This window comes from Peromyscus californicus, unplaced genomic scaffold, assembly GCF_007827085.1.
Source record: "Peromyscus californicus insignis strain IS unplaced genomic scaffold, ASM782708v3 Scaffold_17__1_contigs__length_78620276, whole genome shotgun sequence".
Lineage (NCBI taxonomy): Eukaryota > Metazoa > Chordata > Mammalia > Rodentia > Cricetidae > Peromyscus > Peromyscus californicus.
In genome coordinates this window covers 69273025-69299088 of record NW_026294469.1, presented here as the reverse complement: position 1 = coordinate 69299088, position 26064 = coordinate 69273025, and the positions used below count along the sequence as shown (strand labels likewise).

At 41.5% G+C, this 26064-nt stretch overlaps 1 protein-coding gene across 6 annotated transcripts in view; it reads left to right on the top strand.

Annotated features, from left to right (window-relative positions):
* Positions 1-26064, top strand: part of Atp9b (ATPase phospholipid transporting 9B (putative)) — a 242264-nt gene that overhangs the window by 165348 nt on the left and 50852 nt on the right. For all 6 annotated transcript variants that reach the window (XM_052742665.1, XM_052742667.1, XM_052742669.1 and 3 more), the window contains 2 exons: positions 4563-4705; positions 23303-23415. In XM_052742665.1, coding sequence (XP_052598625.1) covers positions 4563-4705; positions 23303-23415 — 256 coding nt within the window. The remainder of the gene's footprint in view (positions 1-4562; positions 4706-23302; positions 23416-26064) is intronic.

The window sequence follows — 26064 nt, the reverse complement described above, 5'->3', positions numbered from 1 at the left end:
TCGAAGAAGTTACAGAAACAAAACACAGTCATGTAGGTAGAGTTTTCCATTCCCAACTGCATGCTCCCAAACAACTGGCAGTCACTTCCCAATAACTGACTTGGAGGCTTAATATAAATTATTAATGCTTGGCTGATAGCTCAGGCTTGTTACTAGCTAACTCTTACATTTAAATTAACTCATATTATCTATGCTTTGCCACGTGGCTCATGGCTTATTTCCTCATTTTCTGTGCATACTGCTTCCTCAGCAGCATGCTGGTTGGTGGTTTCTCTCACTCCTCCCTTCTTTCCATCATTCTCCTATAGTTTGGTTGTCCTGCCTATAATTTCTGCCTGGCTAACTACCAATCAGCTTTTTATTAAACCAGTCTGAGTGACACAGTGTACAGAAGGATTATCCCACAGCACAATCAACCTGCTTCCTGAAAGCTCTTAACGCATCTGAGGCGGAGATCTCAGGCTAAGAGTTTGCACTCTTGGGCACACACGAACTGTTGTGCCTGGAGCAGAACTCTACCTGCCTACCTTTAGTTTCCTTTCTTCATTCAGTGAAGTTAGTCATCAGCCCCACTTGCACTTACCTTCACTTTCTACAGTTTAGTTTCACTTACCATGGTCAACTGTGCTCTAAAAATTTAAGTGCTCAGTAAAACATTTTGAAAAAGACCACATTCATGTTACTTTTATTATAATATATTGTTATAGTTATATTTCATTGTTATTGTTACATACTGTGGCTAGTTTATAAACTCATTTCAGTAGATATTACATATCAGAAGAAATATAACATACCTAGAGCTGGTCTAGTCTGTGGTTCCTAGTGTCCCCTGGGGTGGAGTAGAAGAATGGCTGTACATAAAATAGCACACAAAGCACATGCCTTTGCTTCTTTGTGCCCTTTGCGCTGGACTCTTGCTGGCCTCATTTTTCTGTGTCAATTTGAATTTTAGTATTTGAATGATTAGTGTCTTATGTTTGCAAATACATTTATTGTCTCAGTGGACTTTTAGTTGGATTGTGGTCCTTGTAAAACCTTTGAACAGTGCATTTATTTGTTGGATTCTGCATGCCCTGGTCTGTGTGTGGAAGTCAGGAAACTGCTTGTGGGAATTGGCTTTCTCCTTCCACCATGGGTCCTAGGGATCTAATTCAGGTGCCAGGCTTACACTACAACGACTTTTACCCACTGAGCCATCCTGCTTGACCTAAGGTGGTCTTTCCTTTGAAACCTTGCTCAATCACTGGAATCAAGTCAGTCTTTAGTAAGAGATCACAGAACTGACATATGTTAAAGTTAGAAACTGATGCAAGTGACAGCTACCATCAAACATGTTAGCCTGACTTCCTCCACCTAGAGCATAGAAGACAGTTGCCAGAATTTTAGGAGGATGAGTTGGCAGGAGGTCATGCTAACTAGAACATACACATTAAGCAGAAAGGTTGGTCCAGGTTGACATTTGCTAGTAGGCAGATTGCTGGAAACGGTGATGCAGGGTTTCAAGCTCTAGACCTGGACTACACATTTAGCTGGGCTTGGTGGCACAGGTCTGTAATTCTAACAGTTTAGCTACTCAGGAAGCTGAGACAGGAGGATAAAGAGTTCAAGACCTACCTAAGATATAAAGCAAATTCAAGTCTAGCCAGGCCATTTAGAGAGACCCTGACTAACACTGGAGATATAGCCAGTGACTATGGATATAGCTTGTAGTAGAGCACTTTGAGCGCAAAGTGAGGAGTCATTCACAGGTATTTTGATTCATCTAAGGTTAGAGGTCCCTCAGGCAGCAGTGCTGGCCCAAAGCCCAGGAAGGTACTCAACTGGTCCTGAGATGACAACATTAGCTCTGTTATTGTTGTATGTGGCAGTTCTTAGCTTTTATAGGAAATGGTTTTGATTACATTTGGTAAAAGTTCTGATGAAAGTGGCTTCCTTTTTTTTTTTGCTCAGATTAGAATTGGCATGTGAATTATTTCAGGTAGATTTGTTCCCCAAGGAGAATTGCGTGTGTTTCTCAGGTGGGCTGGGGACAGGCTCACCTGGCAGTGATAGGTGCTGAGGTTTAATTGTAACAAATTAGAGCTTAAATATAGCAAGCATCCTGGGGCCTAAATGGAACTGTATTGTGTATTTTGGGAAAAATGCACTTGAAATTTATTCAGACTCTGAGTTTCTTCTTCAGGTATTTGTAGCTGTGGGATTAGACTGTTTGAACAAAAATAAGTTGTCATGAAGGCAGTCTTACATCTTGAAATCCACCCCACATTTCCTACAATTACAAAAATAAACATTTTCATATACGTTCCTGTTGGCAACATCTCTGAAAAACTACTAGTCGTCTGAGGTGATTCATTTTTCCTACTATATGATAGTAGAGTCATGGTTGTGCCCTGGCTCAGTGAACCATCTGAAGACAAATCACCACGTTTTACCTGGAATAGGTCTGTGACAAACAGGGTCACAGTTGCTAAGTCAGCAGTAGAATGGACTTGGCAATGCATCTGGTATCTGCTACCATCTAACATGTTTCTGTAATCACATGATTCATAGATTACACAGCTTGTCAGAGTTGGCACCTCCCTAGATAAAGGTCTGTATAGTCAGGACGTTACTAAGTAAAGTCAGTGTAGTGACAGTCATTATTCTGCTACCATAGAGTGTGAGTGCCTTAGAGGCTTAGCATTAAAAGCAAATTATTCCTTTAACATTTGACCAAATTCACAACAGGAGTCATGGCACATGTGGAGCTGTAATTCCCTGTGTGGGAGTGTTGTCCTATTTGAGACATTTTACTGGGTCATTTTTGGTGATGATTTGTGTTCCATGCCCCTTGCACCTTTTTATCCTGTAAAAGGTATTCATTCTCCTCTGCCACGAGCAACTACTGTTCTGTATGTTCTTCGAGGGATGTTTGTATTCAACTTTAAATGGCCCAGGAGTAATTACTTACAATATGATATTCTGTGAACTAATACATTCTTATAACTCTTCAACAACATAAATTGTTCATGGTTTGAAAAGAACAGTGCACATAAGAATCTCAGTGAGCTTCTTTGGTTCTTGACACCCTGAGCCTGGTGACAGACTGTAAGCTGAGGACAGAAAACAATGCAGGGTGACATTTTCCAAAACCTTGACCAAATCTAAAAGAACCAACACACAGGCAGATGACCATGTTTTTCTAGTATGCAGGGCTCTGAGCCAAGTGATGAGAGCTATGAAAACTTAGACAGCTGTCTAATCTCCCTGCTGTGTTTTGGGGGTGTCTTCCCATACTGGCCCACTTTACCGGCTCAGTTCTTCCCCGACTTCTGCCTGTTTATTTCAACAAGGGCCTATGGTTACTTTATCTCTCTTACTCATGGAGAATCTGTTTGAAAGCCCAAATCAAATCAGAATCTATGGGAAAATGTTTTTTGCATTTCTTCTTCAAATGCCCCCTTCATCCTAAATCCACCTGGAAGGGTGTTGTGATTTCACACTGTTGACACAGTGTCCCTCACACTGCTTGATACTTAGCATTGACTAACTCAGCAGCTTCTCCCGGATCCTGGGCTGCAGCCCCACACAGTGGCAGACCTACACTGGGCCGCCGGCCCTTCCAGGAATGCCGTTTTCTACCCCTCCTGCTTAAGGACTATCGCCACCTGTTAGTTTGCTTCACTCTTAACAAGGCTGTGAGTAGCCAAGAGATGGGGAGGTGCTGGCTGGAGAGAGATGCACAGGTAACGCCAGTTACCAGTTTTCCTTCCAACTCAGGTCATTCCTGTGATTTTTAAGGTGGGAACCCTACATATGAATTAATGAAGTTATGCTAGTTTGATGCTTCTTAATTTATACATTTGCTGTTGACTGATTCCTGAATATTGTTTTTCAAAGGTGTATTTATTAATAGGTTGAACCATATGAATTACCATGCTGATAGGTCATAAATGGTTGATGAATAGCACTTTCATCCCCATGGCTGTCTGCTGAGTTTCCATGGTGAGAGAGAGATGAACATGTTTGAGTTGGCACATAATTGGTGTGCTGAGACTATTTCCTCCAGTGGGCAGTTTTAGAGTATGTTCTTATATCGCCACCCTTTAATTAAAGCTTGGAAGACATTCCAGAGACCATCTATTATAGTCTGTTACATACAGATTTGAAATAGGTAATATTAAAAAACATGAAATATTTTTTAAAAAATCAGTAAGAAGCAAAGTGCCTATTCCAGATGCCTCAAGACCCTTTTCACATATTTTCTCACAGTAATCTTAAGCATATGTGTTTTCCTCTTTATGCCCACAGTACTCTGTGTGTTAATGGGCTACTTAGAACCACTTGCCTGCTTCTCTTGTAACTCATACTGTAACTCATATGAAAGGAATTATCCACCCAACTATTACCTGTAAACATTATCTAGAGTATAAAATCATGTGTTCACTTAAATATTTATTTTAAAGTCTGAAATCCAGTGTTATTTATTTCTATAAAAACTAAAGTATGTGTGTAAGTCCATTGAGCGTGGACTGTTATATAGGTCTGGACTCACTGACCATCATGATGGTTTCACTTGGCAGTCTGCGGGTAAACTTGGACATGGGCAAAGCAGCATATGGATGGATGATTATGAAAGATGAGAATATTCCTGGGACAGTTGTTCGGACCAGCACAATACCAGAGGAACTTGGACGCTTGGTGTACTTACTGACAGACAAAACAGGTACTGTTCACTTCTGTTTGTCTTTCAGTGGACCAGATAACATCAGAAATACTCTGTTTACACATGATATGTGTCATAACTGAGTGCTGGATTTGTAGGTTTCTAGACCCATTTCTTGAAAGCTGTTTAAATGATGAATCTCCATCCTTTCATACCTTCACTATCTTGACAGCTAGTGAAATGTTACTTTGCTGTAGCTTTAAGTGACTTATTTTTGTATTTTGAATTTTATAGAATCTCACATTTTTTCTCACAGCTACTACATACCTCTTTAGTGGCTGAAGAGCAAAATGTGTATTTGTTTATTGTAGGATGATCCTTGAGTTGTTAGAAGTTTTATAAACAATAGCACTCTCCTGTAAAGATTACTACATCTATTTATCCCATTCTGTAGCTCCCATTTTTTGTTTTTTGTTTGTTTGTTTTTTCGAGACAGGGCTGTAGCTCCATTTTTATTTTGTCCTTATTTGGTATTTTTTTCTGTTACAGAATTCTTAATTTATAATGCAATAAATAAAAGATAATGATTTAAATTTCTAGTGTTAGTGAACTAGAAATAAAAGCAACATACATAGCATAATTAAATAAAATATGTCCCCAACACAACATTCAACATCACCTGTGATTAGTATTAGTTTGTAGTTAGACTTGACACTCATAACATTATTTTACATTGTTATAAAATGATTCCCATTTGCAAAAAGATAAGACGTAGAAGTAGGTGTATAATCAGGAAAGAACACATATTTACAAATGTGACAACCAAGGTGGTCAACTGAAAACTAATTAAAATATTAAATCAGCAAAATGGCAGGTTGCTGGTTAAAATACTCAAAACAGCCCTTTAGGTGTAGGTGAAAATAAAGCTCCTATTCATGGTAACATGCTTTTATCAAACTGTGGATATGAACCTAAGGACCTGGATGGGTGTGTGGAAAAAGTGACATTCCTAAGAAATGTAACTAACCATTTGATAAATATGAACTCCGGATTCTGTAGGTATTGGCTCCCATGGAGAATTTGGAAGTTTAGTGTAACCCAGGGTCCGGTTTGGGGATTTTTATTTGGATTTCAGTACAGTACCAGGTGGAGAAAATCAAGAAAGGATGGATGGTGCTTGTAAGTACAAATGACTCACTTAGGACATAGAGGTTTCTGCTTCAGGAAACTAGACTGAGGAAATGGGTTAGGAGTTTCCTTTCCCAATTCCAGTGAGCAGACAGGAAGTTACAGAAGATCTCAGTCTATGGCAATGCTAGGAAAAGTGAAAAGCATTCCAGAATTGAAAGATCTGGAGCAAGGAGTTCACTACCAAGCATACTGAAGCTCCAGATAGCTCCTAGGGTGAGCCACACAGAGGGAGGAAGAACTCTCCATACCAGAGTCTGGAGAGGAGGTATTGCACAGCCAATGTGCTTAGGCGGGCAGGTACAAGTATCCACCAGTGAAGTGTGTGCACTGCTGCTCAGGGTTCCGAGGCAGCCTTTGTTCGGAACCAGTCCATTAGAGTCATGGGAGGGGGACTACAGGGTAGAGTTACCCCAGTGCTATGAGCTGCCTAGTCCTGCTGATAGAGACACTAAACCAGACTCTCCAGAGTCATGCCAGAATAATGATATGAGCAAAGGAACACAAAGCCTGGAACAACCTTCAGGACATGTTTAGTCCTTAGGAGAGTTTAGGTAAAAGTATAAACCTGGTATCCTGTATCCCAGCAACAGTTAGGACACTTGGCGTGAAAATACAGGAAAGGCCAGGCGGTGGTGGCACACGCCTTTAATCCCAGCACTCGGGAGGCAGAGCCAGGTGGATCTCTGTGAGTTCGAGGCCAGCCTAGTCTACAGAGTGAGTTCCAGGAAAGGCACAAAGCTACACAGAGAAACCCTGTCTCGAAAAACCAAAAAAAAAAAAATATATATGGGAAAGAAGACCTAAATCAATGATAGTGCATGTAGGTAACCAGGCTTTCTCAGTTTAACAAGCACAGGATAGTAGTTCCTACTTGTTTGCACAAGGATTGCATAGGCTACCATATGATGAACAGATTGGCTATATCATTGAAAAGCATGTGTTATACTTTTTAGTAGTTATACACCTTTTTTCCTTCCCAAAAGAAATGTGTGCATATCTATATGGGGGTTATAAAATGATACTGATAATATTACTTTGGTTAGCAAAGCAAACCATTTGGCTATAATACACACAGACTAACCTTTCTTACAGTAGAACTTAGGCCCACCTGGTAGTGCACACCTGTAAGCAGAAGGCTGACTCAGGAGAGTTGTGAGTTGAAGGCCAACCTGGGCTATGTAAGTGAAACACTGTCTCAAAAATGAATTTTAAAAATAAATAGGTAAGTGTAGAGTGTTCATACTGTCTAGAGCCCCAACCAGCAGTGAGAACAAAAGATAGATATATGAGCACAGAGAGACTTCAAATCTTAGTAATGAAGGACTAAGACACACAGAAGGAAAAAAGGCATCCCTAATGTTTGTTGGTTCTAAAATTGATAAAAACAAGCCGGGCGGTGGTGGCGCACGCCTTTAATCCCAGCACTCGGGAGGCAGAGCCAGGCGGATCTCTGTGAGTTCGAGGCCAGCCTGGTCTCCAAAGCGAGTTCCAGGAAAGGCGCAAAGCTACACAGAGAAACCCTGTCTCGAAAAACCAAAAAAAAAAAAAAAAAAAACCAATTAAACCACTGAACACTTAAATAAAAATAACTGATTGAGCTATTTTTAAAAAGGACAAAACATATAAGGAAGAATAATCATTAAGGTAACTAGGAATTGAAAAAAACCTGACTTCTACCCTAATATCAAACAAAATAGACTCTAAAATAAAAAGCACTATTTAAGAAAAGAGGGATACTTTCCTAAAAGAAGGTTGAAAATATATATATGCTTTAAAGGTCTCAATGTACAAGCACAAAGTGATGCAGGAGAAAATTACAGGATCTGCTAGCATAGGAGGAAATGTTAGCATCACTTTAAGTAATTGATCATCCAAGCAGGCAGGGATCAGCCAAATGAAAATCTGATAGCATTGATTTCATGGAATAGATTGACTGCTTCATCTGCCACCTAGAGAACACATGTTTTCATCTAGTGTGTGTGAGAAATTTAGGCAGATTGGAATGAGCTAGATCTTAGTCAAGTCTCAGTGAATTGCAAGGAGTGGGTGTGCCTACTCACAGTAGAATGGTAGAAATGGGAAAAGTTAGGAACACAATGCAAATAGCAAATAGAATCATTGCTGTCTTTACCTAACATCAGAAATGGTAGAAGTTAGGAATAAAATAGAAATAGCACACATAATCACTGGGTATCTTTGCCTGTGGAATATTCAAGGAACTTGTGTTTTTCAATGAAAAAAAGGAGACTGGGCATGGTAGTGTATGCCTTTCATTCCAGCACTCATGAGGCAGAGACAGGTGGCTCTCTGTGAGTTTGAGGCCAGCCTGGTCTACATAGTGAGTTCCAGACAACTAGGACTACATAGTCCAGCTAGGACTACATAGGAAGATCCTGTCTCAAAAAGAAGAGAGAATAAAATTTAATCTTAAGAGCAGTAGGAGTCAATGACATAGGAAGAGATCCTAAAGTGAGAACAGAAAACAGTGTTGTAGTATTCAAGAGCAGGTAGAGTGTGATGGTGCACATCTGCAGGGCCAGCTGCTTGGAAGGCTAAGAGCCTCTTGAGTCTATGTTCAAGGCCAGCCTGGGCAACATAGCAAGATCCCTTCTCTAGAAATAAACAGTTTTAAAGATAAAACAGAGTACAATACAGCTGGCCAGTCTTTTGAAAAGACTTAATAAAATAAGTTCAACTTGAAAGTAGAATCTGGGGTGGGGGAGAACAGATGCAAGCAAATTGAACAAAGTTACAATGTTGATATTTAAAATAAATCATAAAAGAATATCGGTTCTTTACTGTCAGCAGCTTTGAAATGAAAGCAATAGAATAATTCTCTGGGAAATATAAGCCATTAAATCAGACCCAGAAGACATAGTTTTTATCACCTGAAAAATCTCTTTTTGAAATTTTCACATTTATTTCTTTGGTGCGGATGGTAGGCACATGTGCATGCTACCTTACAAGCATGGAGATGAGAGGACAACTTGCGGAGTCAGTTTTCTCCTTCCACCATATGGGTTCTGGGGATTGAAGTCAGGCCACTGGGTTTGACGACAGCAGGTGCCTCTATCTGCTGAGCCATCTCACCCCATCCTAGAACTATTAAAAATCATCTTCAGAAGAATCTCCTAACACTGGCCCAAGATAATTTTATGGTATTTTTATCACTATACTTTGTATATATAAACTCGCTTATTAAGAGACAAGACAGTGGAGAGGACATGTTATTGTTAGAAAACAGAAGCCAGAACAAGATGAGGAGAGAGCAAGACAGGGAAGGTAAAAGTGTCTCTCTTGCATGTCGGTGTAAAATTTCTGAATAAAGTGCCAAGTCTAGTAATGTTTAATATTTAAAACTCTGCACAAGCTAAGGAAAAAGCCACAATGAAATATACAATAATAGATAAAGCATAACAGGTTTGAGACATTTGTTAGAAGTCATTGCCAATCTATGATTTAAGAAGAAAAGCTCATAATAAAACTTAAATGCTTTGAGATGCCCTTTACTTTGCTGTTTAAAGCCCTGTGATCAAGAAAAATACAATGTGTGAAGCTCTAGATAGATGTGATCCAGCTGCAAGGCTTGTTTAAATTTAGAAATCTATTACTATAAATTACAACATTGCCATAAGAAGAAAAAACCCAGGGACCCCCTCCAATTCAGTAAAGCATTTGATGAATTTCAATTCAGTATTTCCACATATGAAGTTCATTAGCAAACTAGAGCTGAGGATGAACTGTCTTTATTATAGAAAAGGCTACTCCCAACATATAATCTATAATATGTAGCAAGTATTAACACTTACCAGTGGGATATTTAAAGCTTTTCCCCAAGTCTAGGAGCAACAAAAAGGTAACATAGTCATTATCATACTTGAGGTACTAATTCATGTCGAAAAGCAAGGAAAGAGTCAAAGGTTTTTGAGTGAGGCAACCCAGATTCAGAAGGACAAGCATGGTGTGTACTCACTCATAAGTGGATACTAGATGTAAAACAGAGAATAACTAGACTATAACCCATAGCTCCAGAGAAGCTAGCTAACAAGGAGGACCCTAAGAGGAACACATGGATCTCCCTGGGAAGGGGAAATAGATGAGTTCTCCATGAGTAAACTGGGGATGAGGGGTGGGCAATGGAGGGTAGGGGATGGGGATGACAACATAAGGGAAAGGGATGGTTGAGCTGGAACAAGGATGAAGGGGAAAACAATGAAAGAGATACCATAATAGAGGGAGATATCCTGGAGATAGAGAAACCAGGTGCTAGGGAAGTTGCCAGGAATCCCCAAGGATGACTCCAGCTTGGACTACTAGAAATAGTGGAGAGGGTGCCTGAACTGAACTGGCTTACCCCAGTGATCAGACCGGTGAATACCCTGTCATCACAGAGCTTTTCTACAAAGACTGATGGAAGCAGATGCAGAGATCCACAACCAAACACCAGGCAGAGCTCCAGAAGTCCAGTCAAATAGAGAAAAGAGGGATTCTATGAGCAAGTGCATCAGGATCATGATGGGGAAACCTGCAGAGATGACCAACCCAAACTAGTGGGAACTCATGAAAGTTGGATTGATGGTTGTGGAGCCTGCATGGGACTGGACTAGGCCCTCTGCATGGTGAGACAGTTGTATAGCCTGATCTGCTTGGGGGCACCACTGGCAGTAGGATTAGAATCCATCCCTGTGCTGGGGGCACTGCTGGCAGTAGGATTAGAATCCATCCCTGGTGCGTGAGCGGGCATTTTGGAGTCTACTACCTATGATGGGACACCTAGTGCAGCCTTGAGGAAGGAGGAAGGGCTTGAACTTGCATCTACTGGATGTGCCTCCCAATGGGAGGCCCTTGCCTTCTTGGGGGTGGGGAGTGGGGAGTAGGTTGGGAGGGGGAAGCTAGGGGATGGGAGGAAGGAAGAGGGGGATCTTTGATTGGTGTGTAAAGTGAATGGAAAAAAATTTTCTAATTAAAAAAAGAACCATAACAACTAAAAAAAAAAAAAGAAAAGAAAAGAAGGATGTAATCCTAGCTGCTTGGTGGAAGGGTGGGTGTTGAGGCAGGAGGAATTGCAAATCCAAGGTCTTCCTGGACTACAGAGTAAGTACAAAGCTAGACTGAGCACCTTAGTAAGACCCTGCCTTCGGAGACAAAGTAAAACATGGCTGGACCCATGGCTCAGTGGAGGGCTCAGCCAGCGTGTAGAAGACCCTAGGTTTAATCCCTGATACTACCAAAAAATAAGTACCTGCTATATTAGTAGGTACTTATTAGCAAATAACACACATAGAAAATCTAATAAATTTCTAGATTAATATAAGAATTGGTAGGTCATTTTAGCAAAACTAATCTAGAAAAATCTATTGTGTTTACAAATAACAAACCAGAAAATTTTACAGAATAATGTTCAATGACATAAAGTTAAAATCATTAATGTAATTGTCTTCCCTGTGGTTGGAGAATATATTTTCTATAGTGTTTGACCTTTCTCATTTCCAAAGGCTTACACTTAGGCAGAGTATGCTGGAGCTTGGTGCAAGGCAGAGGCCCTCTACTCAGGTGTGGGGTTGCCCTGACTGCTCCTTCCTGCCAGCCTTTCCTCTGACCTCATGGATTGAGGGGAAGCTTCTCATTAAGTTGGTGTTCCCTAGGGGAATGTACCACATCTTCTACTTCCCTCAAGAGCTTTTCTTCCTGTTTGGTTTTCAAAGTTCACTTGACTACCACCAGTGGTGCCAGACCTTCTGTGGAAGTCAGAGCAGAGGTTGGAGAGACTGTCTAGATGAGGAGTCCAGATGTCAGAGTAGGATGGGCACTGGGAATCTCTGTGCTATATGTATAGGCCCTGAGGTGCTTTGGGTATTGGAATCAGCAGTAGTGTTGATAAGCAAAGTACTGACCTGAATTGTCCTAGTCATTTCCACTTTCAATGTCTGTCTTTGGCTGCCTGCTGTTGTTAATATGTAAATGTTTTGTGACTCTAGTCCTCCTTAAAATGCTGATTTCCTTCTTTTAAAAAAACGAGGATGAGATTCTTAATTACAGTTGCCCATTTTCCACTGTGAAATTTCAGTTCATTAGGTAAACTCCTGAAACCCAAAGCTCCCTTCTCTTGGTGCTGCTTTTGAAGCTAAACAGTGCTTCTCAGATACAAGCAATGTTAGTGTTTGAGATTAGACGATAACAAATCCAAAAGACTAGAGAACAGGAGACAGTTTTGAATACATAGTTCTGCAGAAAGGGAGTCACATAGATGAAAAGCAAAAAGTAGCATTGACCAGGCAACAGACAGTGGCTTTAAAGGTACCACCACCACTGCTCAGATCCCCATCTCGCTGGCCTAGGACGCAAAGCCTCATTCAGTGAAGAATTTGGGACCTGAGGCTCCTCCTGCCCCCTTTTCCAATCCTAGGCTCAATAAAGTAGAACTTATTCTAGCTCTCAGAATCCTGAGACAAGCAGGCTCCAGCCAGAGTAGTGAGGAGTTTAGTGTCTACAAACTCACCTCACCTTGAAAATGGATCACAATAATCTATTTCTTACATTGGTGTGAGATTTAAGAATTCTGGCAGAACTGTATAGAATGTACTGGGGAACAAACAAGTTGCTGTCACAGCTTTTCACTTGTTTGTTTGCTTGTTTATTTGTTGAGATGGCTTCTTCCTCTGCTTCGTGGGCTGACCTGCAACTCACTATGTAGCCCATGCTGGCTTTGAACTCACGGTAGCCTTTCGACCTCCTCCTCCCAAGTGCTGGGGTTACAGATGTGAGCCACCATGCCTGCCCACCATTGCCTTTCTGAAAAAGCCTTTCACTCTAAGAGCAGCTGAAGAACATGCCCTCCTGGCTGAGCTTTTCCATTGTCTAGCCATTTGTTTAGAAGTGCTGTCATTATTCCAGCTGCATCTCCAGCTGCAGTCTCTCCCTAAAGCTATCTCCTGGGAGACTCTTGCTCATCACCTGTTCTCAGGGTGGGTCCTGACCTGTCTTGTGGGGTTTGGGGTGGGAGGGTGGATCCCTGATCCCTGGGTTTCCCAAGGGTTCTTGAAGGTGGTACATCTGCCATGGTCTATCATAAAAGCCACACTGACTAAACCATAGGCTGATGGATAATAGAGAACAAATGATAGAATTATTGTTTTCAGCAGCTAAGTGGCGTTTCATTTCTCCCTCCTCAGTCTTATAAAAGCATACACATTTCACACAGTCAGATGAAGGACAGGGGAGTGAGTAGTGGCCACCCCTTTAACTGTGGTCTCAGACACATCGTCGCTCTGCTGAGTGAGAGTTGTCAGCCGCTCCAGCTCAGAGGCAACTGCTGGACAGCTCTAGGGACAGGTCAGTAGGTGAGCACAAACAGAAATCTGGACAGGTCTAACAGGGCCCATCTTGCCCCCTAGCCCCTTTTGTGTCCCGCTGAGACAGTGCACTCGTGGTGTTATGTTCCAGGATGTAAATTGCTAGTTCCGCCTCATATTCTCTATTTTAGTCACATAAGTAATGGCTCTGTATTCTCCTGCAAGTCCAGGTATTCTCCTGAGCATATGTGTCAGAAACGGATCAGGTGTTAGCTGCTGGTACCTGCGTCCTCAGCTGCAGCAGAGGTTGCAGCAGTGTATGCTTGTTGGCGTGAACCGCTCTGGTTCTGGAGAGCAGAGGTGCAGCACTCAGACTTCAGTCAGTTTTCAGACATCTTATAAGAGCTGAATTCCTACTGAAATGCTTCAGTGTAAGGTGGCATCCGAGGAGCTTTACATTACTAATATAATTGTAAGGTGGCCCTTCATATGATTGTAAATTGGGTTTGTGCTTCATCAACAAGCTTTTTGACAAGAAGCGTCCATCACAGTGGCTCTCTCATTTACCACAGCAGAATAGAAAATGAAGTGTCCCAATAATTGCATTATAGTTTCCTTCTTGTGGACAAGAAAGCAATGTGGTATAATTAGGTTTGATTGGAGTGCACGTTTCCGGTAAGATCTGAAATTAATGATGTTGCTATAGTGACACATCTGCGGCCAGCAGCGCGTGAAACATAAAGTAATTCATTCGACAAGAGTCGACATCTGTTAGCTGCAAGGATGCAGAGCATATTGACACTGACCAGGAATACTAGACGGTATGTGATGAATGAACAGATGATGCTGAGACAGGGGGACGGATAATTTGTACTTAATCTGCTGGGAGAACTTCAATCTCCTCACTGGTTGCATTTGACAATGCCATTGTTTAAAGAACAATGCTGCAGTGAACTCATCAATTTTCAAACTTAACTTACAGAGAAGCCTATTAAAGCAATACATTAATTCCTTTGCTAGGAAGTTTTTGTCTTCATGTAGAACAAAACCATTACTTGAAACAACAGGATTTTTTTTAACCTATATTTTAATTATAGCATCCATTATCCAAACTGTCATGTTGTTCAGGTTTGAATATTGTGAGTTTCATAGGACAGCACCGTCGGGAGGGAAATGCTGTTCGCATGGGTTTTAAAAGCAATAACAATAACAACAACAAAATGTGTGTGTGTGTGTGTGTGTGTGTGTGTGTGTGTGTGTGTGTGTGTGTGTGCGCATGCGCACTAGTTAGTGTATATAGGGAAGGCAGATCTTGAAACTAAGATTTAGAGTAAATTATTAATGTCCTCTAAACCAGCAGGGCACTCAGGTCTCTCCATCCTGGTGGCAGCTGCAGTAGTCATGTGCAGCAGACATGCTGTCTTACTAGGACAGCCAATCACTGGAGTCTGTACTTGGATGTGAGTGGTACAATTAACAGTTTGGGTGTTTAGACTGATTGAAATACTCAACACAGGCTGCAGCGACTGAGTAGATGCCTCCAGTAATAGGAATCCTACATAATCTTTGGGAAAGGCCTGATTGATGAGGAAAATAGGCTAACTACATGAACAGTGTTTTTGCTTTTGTTTTTTGTTTTGTGTGTGTGTATGTGTGTTTGATTGATTGATTTGTATATGTGTGTGCATGGATGCATATGAATGTTCATACCTGTATGTGTGGTGGCCAAAGGACAAGTCTGGGTGTTCTTCAGGTGCTCCCCACTGTGTTTTGTGAGATAGGGTCTCTCACTCACCTGGAACCCAGGTAAGCTAGCCTGGCTGGCCATTGAACCCCAGGGATCTCCATATCTCCACCTCCCCAGCTCTGGGGTTACGGGTTCATATGCACTACCATGCCAACTTCTTGTTTGTTTTCTGAGACAGCGTCTCACTATGTCATCCTGGCTGACCTGAAACTCTCTATGTAGACAGGCTGGCTTCAGAGGCACAGATCTGCCTGCCTTTGCCTCCTGAGTGCTGGGATTAAAGGTGTGCGCCACCACCATACCTGGCTAACTTAAAAAAAAAGTAGTTTCTAGGGATTGAAGTGTGGTCCTCGTGCTTGTGAGTCACATACTTTACCAACTGAGTTATTTCCCTAGTCCTGTTAGTTTTTTGAGAGAACTCACTCCATAGCCTAGGCTGGCCTTGAACTCATAATCCTACCTAAACCTCCTGAGTGCTGGAATTATGTGTGTGCCATCATCCCCTACTCAATAATATGTTCTTAATGGCCAATGCATGTAAAGTTCAGTGATTTTAGTCATCACCTGAGAGGTTTTGCTGGAATCAGTGATTTCTCACAGTCACTGTGTTGCCTTGCTAGAATCTTCACAGGAAATCCTGTAGTCCTGGGGATGAGCTGGTCCCTGTGCACTGTAATTGGCTTCTTCTGTTGGTCTGTCAAAAGCCCCTGTCTGTCCATGTTTTATGGCTTGGCAGAATCTTGATGTACCGGCAGCTTGCAGCCTAGTGGCTCTGATCAGAGGCTTCACATCTGCTTCCCAGCGTGGACTGCATCTGTTGCCACCCTGAGAATGATGCCTGCAGGACGTTTTTCTTAAAAATCCATTCCCTCTTTGCCTGCCTTGCTCACTGCAGTCCAAAAAGCCTCTGCTTTATAAAAGACTACTGTGTTGTTGTCTCTTAGATATCATAAGAAGACCTGTTGTCACAGGAACTGTGTCTCATAAATAAGTCAGTGTCATTCTCTCTCTTTGATGTGGGCTCCCTTACCATCTGGTTTTGTAGCCAGCACCTCCTTTCTGATAGTCTCCACTTTGGAACCCATTGGTCTCTGTCATGTTAAAATGACAGAGTGTCTAGAAATCCCCAAGTGTGTGAGCTGTGATGGGTGCTGGAGTGGAGACAGGGGGAGCTCTGGTGCTACACCCCACCTGTGATGCCATGGAGAGAGAGTCTGGATGAGTACAGGAAGAAGTGCCACGCTGTTCTGTCGAGAACACTCTACAGAATGTTCTCAAGGTTCTTGTGCAATGTGGATATTTTGGGCACTCACCTAAAGGACCACCTGTCTACATGCACACTCCAGATTCTAGGACCCAGTCAAGTAGGATATACTTAACTTGAATACTGAAATATCAGAGACACTTCATTTTTTTTATCTGATGGGCAGTGTTAGTCAGTGGTTTGAATATATCAGTTTTGAACTGCTTCAAACATTATTACCACTTAGACATTTTTTTTTTTTTTTGGTTTTTTCGAGACAGGGTTTCTCTGTGTAGCTTTGCGCCTTTCCTGGAACTCGCTTTGGAGACCAGGCTGGCCTCGAACTCACAGAGATCCGCCTGGCTCTGCCTCCTGAGTGCTGGGATTAAAGGCGTGCGCCACCACCGCCCGGCCCACTTAGACATTTTTAATATACAGTTATTACATTGTAGCTTCAGTCAAATGAAAAACTGAGGCTTCACCTCTCTTCCACAGCACTTGGTATAACTATTTTATAGTGCTTACCACAGTTCAAGTTTAGAAATTTCTCATTACTCCCTTGAGCAACCCTGTTTGCACTGACAATTACTCCTCACTCAATATATTCTCCACTCATAGTCCCAGGCAACCCTGGCCCTGCTTTCTGTCCCTGTGGATTTGCTGCTGGGCATTATAAAAGTGATATAAACATCTGGGCTCTGTGTATTAGGCTTCATTTAGTAGAATACTTTCAAGGTTAATCCACAGTGTAGTATATAGTAAGTACTTCATTCTTTTTTCTGATAAATACTATTCCTTTGTATGTATATACTTGATTTTATTTATCCACCTTTGAATGAATGGGCATGGGATGGCATCCATGTTGTAGAGGAGAGTAAAACTGTCTGCTTATGTATAATGCAGTCTTGTATATAGGAAATCTTCATGGATCCCCTAAAAACCTAATAGCCAAAGTATGTAAAACAAAATCATTCATAAAAATGAATTGTGTTTTTATATACTACCAATAAACTATCCCAAGGTTGAATTAGAAGGCAATTTCATTTAGAATAGTCTTTTAGTTGTTCACCCTTAACAACTTGCTCTGACTTCTTTTTTTATTATTATTAAGAAATTTTCTATTCATTTTACATGCCAACCACAGATCCCCCCCTCCTCCTTTTTCCCACTCCCCCAGCCTTCCCCCACAACCCACCCCCCACTCCCACCTCCCCCAAGTCAAGGTCACCCATGGGGAGTCAGCAGAGCCTGGTACACTCAGCTGAGGCAGGTTCAAGCCTCTTCTCCCTGCGCCAAGTCTGTGCAAGGTGTCACACCCTAGGCACTGGGCTCCAAAAAGCCTGCCCATGCACCAGGGACAGATCCCAAACCCCCTCCCTGGGGGCCCCCAAACAGTTCAAGCTAAACAACTGTCTCGCGTATCCAGAGGGCCTAGTCCAGTCCTATGGGGGCTCCACAGCTATTGCTCCACAGCTCTTGGGTTTCCACTAGTGTGGCTGGTCGTCTCTGCACGTTTTCCCATCATGATCTCTGTAGCTAGAGTTTTCCTGCCTGGCCCACAGTCAGGACAAATCTCTGTCACCCACCAGTCCCATAGCCGCTCAGACCCAACCAAGTAAACACAGAGACTTATATTGCTTACAAACTGTATGGCCGTGGCAGGCTTCTTGCTAACTGTTCTTATATCTTAAATTAATCCATTTCTATAAATCTATACCTTGCCACGTGGCTCGTGGCTTACCGGCATCTTCACATGCTGCTTGTCATGGCAGCGACTGGCAGTGTCTCTCTCCGCCTTCCTGTTCTCTCAATTCTCCTCTCTGTTAGTCCCGCCTATACTTCCTGCCTGGCCACTGGCCAATCAGTGTTTTATTTATACAGAACAATAGATCTCGATGTCCCCTGCTCACAGAATCCCTCCTCTCATCAGTTGGATTCCTGGAGCTCGGCCTGGCACCCAGCCATGGATCTCTGCATCCGCTTCCATCAGTAACTGGATGAAGGCTCTATGATGACAGTAGGGTATTCACTAATCCGGTCACCAGAGTAGACCAGTCCAGACACCCTCTTAACCGTTACCAGTAGTCCAAAGTGGGGTCATCCTTGTGGATTCCTGGGAACTTTCCCAGTACCCTGCCTCTTCCTATTCCCATGATGCCTTCATTTATCATGGTATCTCTTTCCTTGCTCTCCCACTCTGTCCCTGTTCCAGCTTGAACCTCCCATTTCCTTATGTTCTCATCCCCCATTTTTTGCCCTCCATTACCCCACCCCCTCATCTCCAGTTTGCCCATGTAGATCTCATCTATTTCTCCTTTGCTGGGATATCTATGTGTCCTTCTTAGGGTCCTCCTTGTTAGCTAGCTTCTCTGGAGCTGTGGGATGTAGTCTGGTTATCCTTTGCCTTACATCTAGTATCTACTTGTGAGTGAGTACATACCATGTTTGTCCTTCTCAGTCTGGGTTACCTCACTCAGGATGATATTTTCTAGTTCCATCCTTTTTCCTGCAAATTTTATGATATTGTTTCTAACTGCTGTGTAGTACTACATTGTGTAAATATGTCATGTTTTCTTTATCCATTCTTCAGTTGAAGGGCATTAGGTTGTTTCCAGGTTCTGGAAATTACAAATAATGCTGCTATGAACATAGTTGTTGCTCTGACTTCTTTATGACATCCTCCCTGGCTCCAAATAAACAATTAAATGAAAGGTCTTTAGTAATCTGAACCCTGAGATGGGTGTGGTGACACATACCTATTCAGGAGGCACAGGCAGGACGATTACAAGTGAGGCTAGCTGGGCTACATAATAGAAGGAAAGAAATCTAATCAGAGCTTTATTATAATATCCTAGAAGGAGGAGATAATATTGTAACCTGGCCTTCAGTTACCTTTTCCATCATTTCAACCTTATGTAGTATGCAACAATGTATTTAATATTTTAGTGTTTTCTGTTTTCACTTTCTTTGTGCATGTCTGGAATTACTCTGGAGATTTCTTTAAAGATGCTAAGAAGCAGATTGCTAGACAGTAGATAGCATTGTTGAACTTGGGAAACTTAGGCTGGAAATACTGTATCACAGGCTTAAAAAGGATGACTAAAGTGATGTATTAAAATAGGACCCACATTCAAACCCTAAATTTACTATCTAGAAATAGTCTGAATGGAATGATTGTAATGATATGTCTTTGTGTTGGGAAAGCATCCGATACCACTGTGGACCTGTTGCATTTGAAATGCAAGGTTTTTCTTGGCCAGTAATCTGGAAAAAAATATGCCATCAAGTGAATGGTGTATGATTCAAATACATAGTGTCATATATGCCTTCTCCCATGCATCTTTAGTCCCTAGGCCTTGTTTTGTTTGTTTGTTTTCAGTTTTATTGTTGGTTGTTTGTTTTCTGAGATACAGGGTCTTACTGTACATCCCTGGCTGACTTGGAACTTTGTAGACCAGGAACTCAAAGAGTTCCACCTGCCTCTTCAGCTTGGGTGCTGGAATTAAAGGTTTGAGCAACACCATATCATGCTTGTTTCCAGTTTTAATTAAACTGTTTTCTTCATTCTTTTTATCAGCAGCTCTTTTCATTCCAGGTTAAGACCTGGGCTTTGGGGATGACAGTAAGATAATACAGAGTCTAAGCTGGGAGTATAATTAAGTGATACAATGCTTCATAACATGCTCAAAGCCAGGGATTTGATCCCCAGCATTTGGGGTTAGGATACCTAGCTAGGACAGTGACACACACTTGTAATGCCATTATTCCAAAAGCTGAGGCAAAATCAACAGTTGGAGACTAGCCTGACTTATGTGGCAGTTTCATTGTGGCACAGACAAATACACACACACTGGCACTGGTTCTCCTCATTGTGTCCTCTTGACATGGCACACCTCTCTCCCTTCTCTCTTGGCCTCTCCTGGGCCCTATCGCTTTGGTCTGCTTTCAAGGAGCATCAATGTGCCCACAGTTTTAAAGCTTCCTTCATGCTGTCCCCTGGGGAGTTCTCCATGTCACACTGGCTTCCTTCATGCTGCCCCCTGGAGGAGTTCTTCTCCATGTCACACTGGTGGTGTCTCTGGAGCACTCACCCTCTCTGAGTGTTTCCTGCCTTGCCTCCCTTATCTGCATTTAGGGCCTCTGGAAATAAGGCTTTTTCCTGCTTGTCTCTTTAGCTGTAGGATTTTGAGGAAAGGAATCCATACTGCCATGCTTTATGTTTTAGAGACTTCATGAATTATTTTACAGGCTTATCTGACCCCTTCTTCTAAAGACAAAGAGTGTTGAAAGTATCTGGCAGCAAGCAGGTTATGGGCATTTGAACTCAGGTTGTTAAGTACACTAACTCCGTGTTTGCTGGTGCCTTGTAATGAACGTTTGCCAGAGAAGCAGTTCCCACATCGTTTGAAGTTTGTGGAAGTGTGGGAGTTGTGGGCTGTGGCCCCTTGCTGAGGAAGGAGTGTCAAACAAGGTAAAGAAAGTAGCTCTAGACTGCATAATGAAAAACTGTATTTTATATTTATTTATTAAGCAGTTTATATTTAAAAGGGTACTGGTTCCTTTTAATCCCAAGAGTGCCGTGAAGAGATGTTTATTTTAGAAATACAGCACAGGTGGGAAGTGTGTTAGAGCATATTAGACCTTGAGTTTAAGAACACCTTCAAGAGGATCCCAAAGAGAGCCAAGAAGGAAGAACTAGGGTATGGTGATAGCAGGGGCAGAGGCTGAGTTGGTGGTACCTCCTACCTGTCTGGGACTTTACACATCCACTGTGCCACCTGGATGCCTGTGAGATCCCTGTGCTACCTTTGGTGGCATTTCATTGTAAGGAGGTGGTGGTGAGGGTCTTGCTAGTCAGTCAGGCCTCCTACAGATGAACACGATGTCCCTATAACGCAGTTAACAAAGATCTAATATAAAAGCAAGAGTTCATTATGGTTGTACAACAGTTTATAAAGGAAACACAGTGTGCACCTGCAGTAAGTTTTGGGGCTCTGAGGGAAGCAGGGTGAGGCTTTACCCCTGGGGATGACAAGCTGCACGTGCAGCAGCACAGCTGGACTCTGGACACAGGAGACTCTCCAGGTGCAGGAGATGCTGACTGCAACCCCTAACCTTCTGGAGGAAAGGCTTTCGGCTCTGAGTCATGGCAGCAAAGAACACAGCAGAGGGGCAGTGTTGTTTCTTAAGAGTGCTTGCATAAGACTGCCTGAAAACAGAGAACTATGGAGTCGGGCATGACAGTCCACCCTGACAAGAGTTTTTGGCAGTTGTTGGCTTCTGGGAGAAGAAGGCCATTCTTCTCTATGAGAAGTCAACCACATTGCCATGGAAGGACACACATCTAAATATTTGGCTAGCACAAATTGGCCTTGATGCCTTCAGGGATAGGAGTGAAGGGATGTGGAGTGAGAGGGGCAGGAAAGGTAACACAGAGCTGGGGGAGAAGGCATGTGGGGATGGCACTGTAAAGAGTTGGAGGAGGAGGAGGAATATGATCAAAACGTGTAAAGTTCCCAACTAATAAAGTTAGTATAAATTTTTAAACAAAGAACTTGTCATTATTGGTCTAACCTATAACAGTGTTTGTTGTAGTATTCTTTTAACTTTAAATATAAAGTTGTTCATAATAAAAAGTTGACCTTCTTGGCTTATTCTAAGTTATCATCAAGGAGAAAAATCTATAAAAAAAATTTGCCATTTATATCAAGTCATCTGAAACAAGGTTTTTGTATATAATTCATCTAGACTATTGCGAACTTTGGGAACACATACTTTGTGAACTTTTTACTTACCAGTTAGTGTTTTATTTCATTACCTTTGATCTTTATCATATGCCATGTACAGAGCTCCTCCTTTTCACCTGGAGGCTGGGCTGCTGCTGTGATACTTAATGGAACATGTATTTGAAGCTAATTCCACTTTGAGACTGCCATAAACTATGTCTCATGTAAGTGGTTTCATTTCCAGTTCTCTCAAGATGTATAGTGCACACAGTCAGTGCACAAGGCTACAGCCAATGTTGCTCTGGAGGAATTTGTAATGCTATAATAAAATATGTCTGTTTATAAGAGGGCTTGTCAAAATAGTATCTAAAAAACAAAACATACAAATTTGCTCTTTTGTAAAGAAGATCTTGTATTCTTCCAGAAAGTTCCAAGTCAATAACCCATTTTGCTTTGAATGTAAATTCTGACTAGTCATTGATAGGTCTTGTCAATATCATATATGCCAAAGAAAGTAAAAGGCAGATGTTTTGTAACCATGTGAAAAGCCCAACTTTGGTTAGAAATGGCCATCACATTGCCTGTCTCACCTCTCACTTCTTGACTGTCTCGGTAACCCTGCTGTATGTGCTTTGAGGTCAGTGCAGAAGCCCCAGTGGAAACTAGAGTCAAGTGCCTTGCATGGCAGCCCCCACTTCCCTGTTAAAAGGGCATTTAAGCATCCCTTTGTTGTTTTACTTCTGGGAAACAAGGTGAATTAATCATATGCATACACTGCATGTGTGTTTGCATTAAATGAGATAGACATGGCTCAACTTTATTTGCAGTCCTGGGCATAGTCATTTTAATGCCTCGACTCTGCTTTGAGGAGAGAGTGTTAAATAGTATGTCCTAATGGCTTTCTTAGAAACTCACCTTAAGGAAATTGTCTCCCATTTCATAAACCTTTCTCCTCATAGCAAGTGATATAAATGTCTGCTAAGGGTTAAACATCTGGAGCATTTATCTTTCTACCAATAATGATTGCTTTTAAAAAGTCAGTCTTCTTAAGGCTAAGTCTTAAGGCTAAGCCATGCTAATGTGGGGCTAGGTAGTGTTGTTCTCCAGCTCAGTACTGTGACTGAGTCAGTGGTGACTTAGCTTCCTAGTTTATGCCTTATTCAGAACAGCAGAAGTTGCTATTATGCCAGTTAACAGATCTGAATCAAAAACAGAGACTCGGCTTTTCTTTTTTTCAAGAATCCCTTCCATTATTAAAGGTTGTTAATGTGATATGCTTAGGAAAATCTAAGGCTCCTTGTCAGAATGAGCATTCTGCAGGCACTTTGCATCTCTAACAGGTGTCCCAGGGCACAGTCAAAGATGTGACCAGCAGCCATCCCATCCAGAGCTCCTTAGGGAGCAGCAGGGCCTTCCCTGCCCTGCCTGTGTTCACTGCTGCTGCTCTCCCCATCACAGGGACTCTCACTCAGAATGAGATGGTATTCAAGCGGCTCCATCTGGGCACTGTCTCCTACGGAACAGACACTATGGATGAAATCCAAAGCCACGTCTTCAATTCCTACTTGCAGGTATGTGAATGTACTTCTGGATGCCATCTTCTCTCAATGCACCCACGCTGGTGAGCTAAATTGAGCCTATTATATGCTAATTTGTTTTTTAACTCTTTTTTTTTTTTTTTTTTTTTTTGGTTTTTCGAGACAGGGTTTCTCTGTGTAGCTTTGCGCCTTTCCTGGAACTCGCTTTGTAGACCAGGCTGGCCTCGAACTCACAGAGATCTGCCTGGCTCTGCCTCCCGAGTGCTGGGATTAAAGACGTGCGCCACCACTGCCCGGCTGTTTTTTTTTTAACTCTTTATTGTTACCTTGCTATCAAGTCTAGTGTCTCGATAAAAAAATTATGACTAGCATTTCTACATCAGCAAAATCATGGCAAATACAATGAGCTCAAATCATTTACTTATATTATTTTTTTACTGAATTTTTCTTTTCTTTTCAAAATAGGGTTTCTCTGTATAACAGCCTTGGCTGTCCTGGATCTTACTATGTAGACCAGACTGGCTTTGAACTCAGAGATCTGCCTGCCTGGAATTAAGGCATGTGCCACCTCCACCTAGCTAGTAAATTATTTCTAAAAATAAACGCTTTAGCCGGGCGGTGGTGGCGCACGCCTTTAATCCCAGCACTCGGGAGGCAGAGCCAGGCGGATCTCTGTGAGTTCGAGGCCAGCCTGGACTACCAAGTGAGTTCCAGGAAAGGCGCAAAGCTACACAGAGAAACCCTGTCTCGAAAAACCAAAAAAAAAAAAATAAACGCTTTAGTAAAACAGTATTTTAAAGGGTAATTAATAGAATACTGGTATTATTATGTTTCCTAATAATCCCTTCATTTTTCTTCATAATTAATAAAACTTTCTCAGGTTTTAAAAAATCTGTTTTTCATCTTTTCCAATAACTAAGGTAGATAACTCAACATATGCCTTTCAGTGAACTCTAGCAGCATGAGGATTTGCTGTGTCAGCAGGAATTCTATCTCAACAGAACATTTTGAAATGAATTTCAAAAGTCCTGTTATTTTGTCCAAGTAATTATCATATGACATTTAAAAAAAAGCTATTACTACTTCCTAAGAGCTGAGGTACAAGAATGGGAGTTGTCTGATTTCTCATGAGTTTAGAAGCCATGTCATCTGCAGAGGCTTTCAGACAAGTGTGCCATGTAGAGTCCTCCCAGACCCTTCTAATTATCCATGTTCCTGACTTTAGAAATATCAGAAACCTTTTGTGTATAGAGAATGTTAAGATCAAATAGAGGGCTTATGACCCTGGGTTCAAGGAGTGTTTATGTGTCAATGATTTTTACTTTTTTTTTAATCTAATGTAATTTCTTTATTGAATCTTTGGGAATTTTATATCATGTACCCTAATTCCACCCACTTCCCATCCTTCCAGATCCTCCCATCACCCCTGCAGCACCTCTCAAAAGAAAATTTTTTAAAAATCAAAACAAAACAAAACAAAAAAATCTGTCCTAAATTGAAGTTACCAATTCAGGACTATTAAGCTCGGCAGTTCCTGGAAATGTAAAATATCAGGTTCATGATGACACTCGATGCTAGGAGTCTCACTTCTCAGGCTGCAGCTCTGCCTCTTGGTTGGTTTACTTAGACCATAATAATGTTCGTATTTCACACTCAGACTCAGACATGTGTGTGCCTCAGTGGATGGCTGTGTTAGATCTTGGAGCACCACACCTGTGACATCAGCTAAAAAACTAGCTGAGTGTTTTATGTACAGTAATTTGCTTCAAACGTGATTTTGCAGACTAAATTGGACTTTCTTTCCATAGACTTCAGTTGTCAACAGTGCATTCAAATTTTAGAAAACCTTGTTCTGTAATTACCACCAGCCTGACATATACCATGTTCTTGAAATGTTGCCAAATAGCAAAAGAATCTTACTTGTACAATATGCATTTATTTTATATGCTATATCTGCACAGAAGCCAATGAGCATCTCACACATGTGGATGTAATTTGTTTAGATACAATTTATATGTGTACTATGTTTAAAAGTGTTTTGTGATTCAGAATATTTTATTATTTTTAAAGTTTTTATGAAAAGTTTAGTTTTAAAGGCTCTAAAATACAATTTTTAAAATTAGTTCCTTGTTTTAATTGCATCATTTATTTTCCTTTTCTCCGTCCAAACCCTTCTGTATACCCCTCCTTGCTCTCAAATTCATGGCCTTTTTCTTAATTGTTGTCACATACATATTTGTATATATGTGTCTGTGTGTGTGTCTGTGTGTGTGTGTATGTATGTGTACTACTAAATACACAAATATAGCCTGCTCAGTCTATATGATGTTATTTGCATATATATATATATATATATATACATATATATATATATATATATATATATATTTAGATAACCTCTTGGTGTCCTCTTCCCTAGGGAAGACTGTTTCTCCTCTCCACATTCCTTAGTTACCTGCAGTTCTTTGTGTAGGCTGAGGCCTCCTGATCTTTCCCCATCTACTTTGGCCTGTCTATTACTATTATCCTTCTTCAGCTGATACGGAAGCAGTCATGTTTGGTGAGCCTTTTGGGTGTAGCTTCTGACATTTCTAGGTGATACAGTCTCACAGCAAATTGTCTAATCCTCTGGCTCTTACAGTCTTTCCACCCCCTCTTCTACAGTGTTCCCTGAGCCTTACA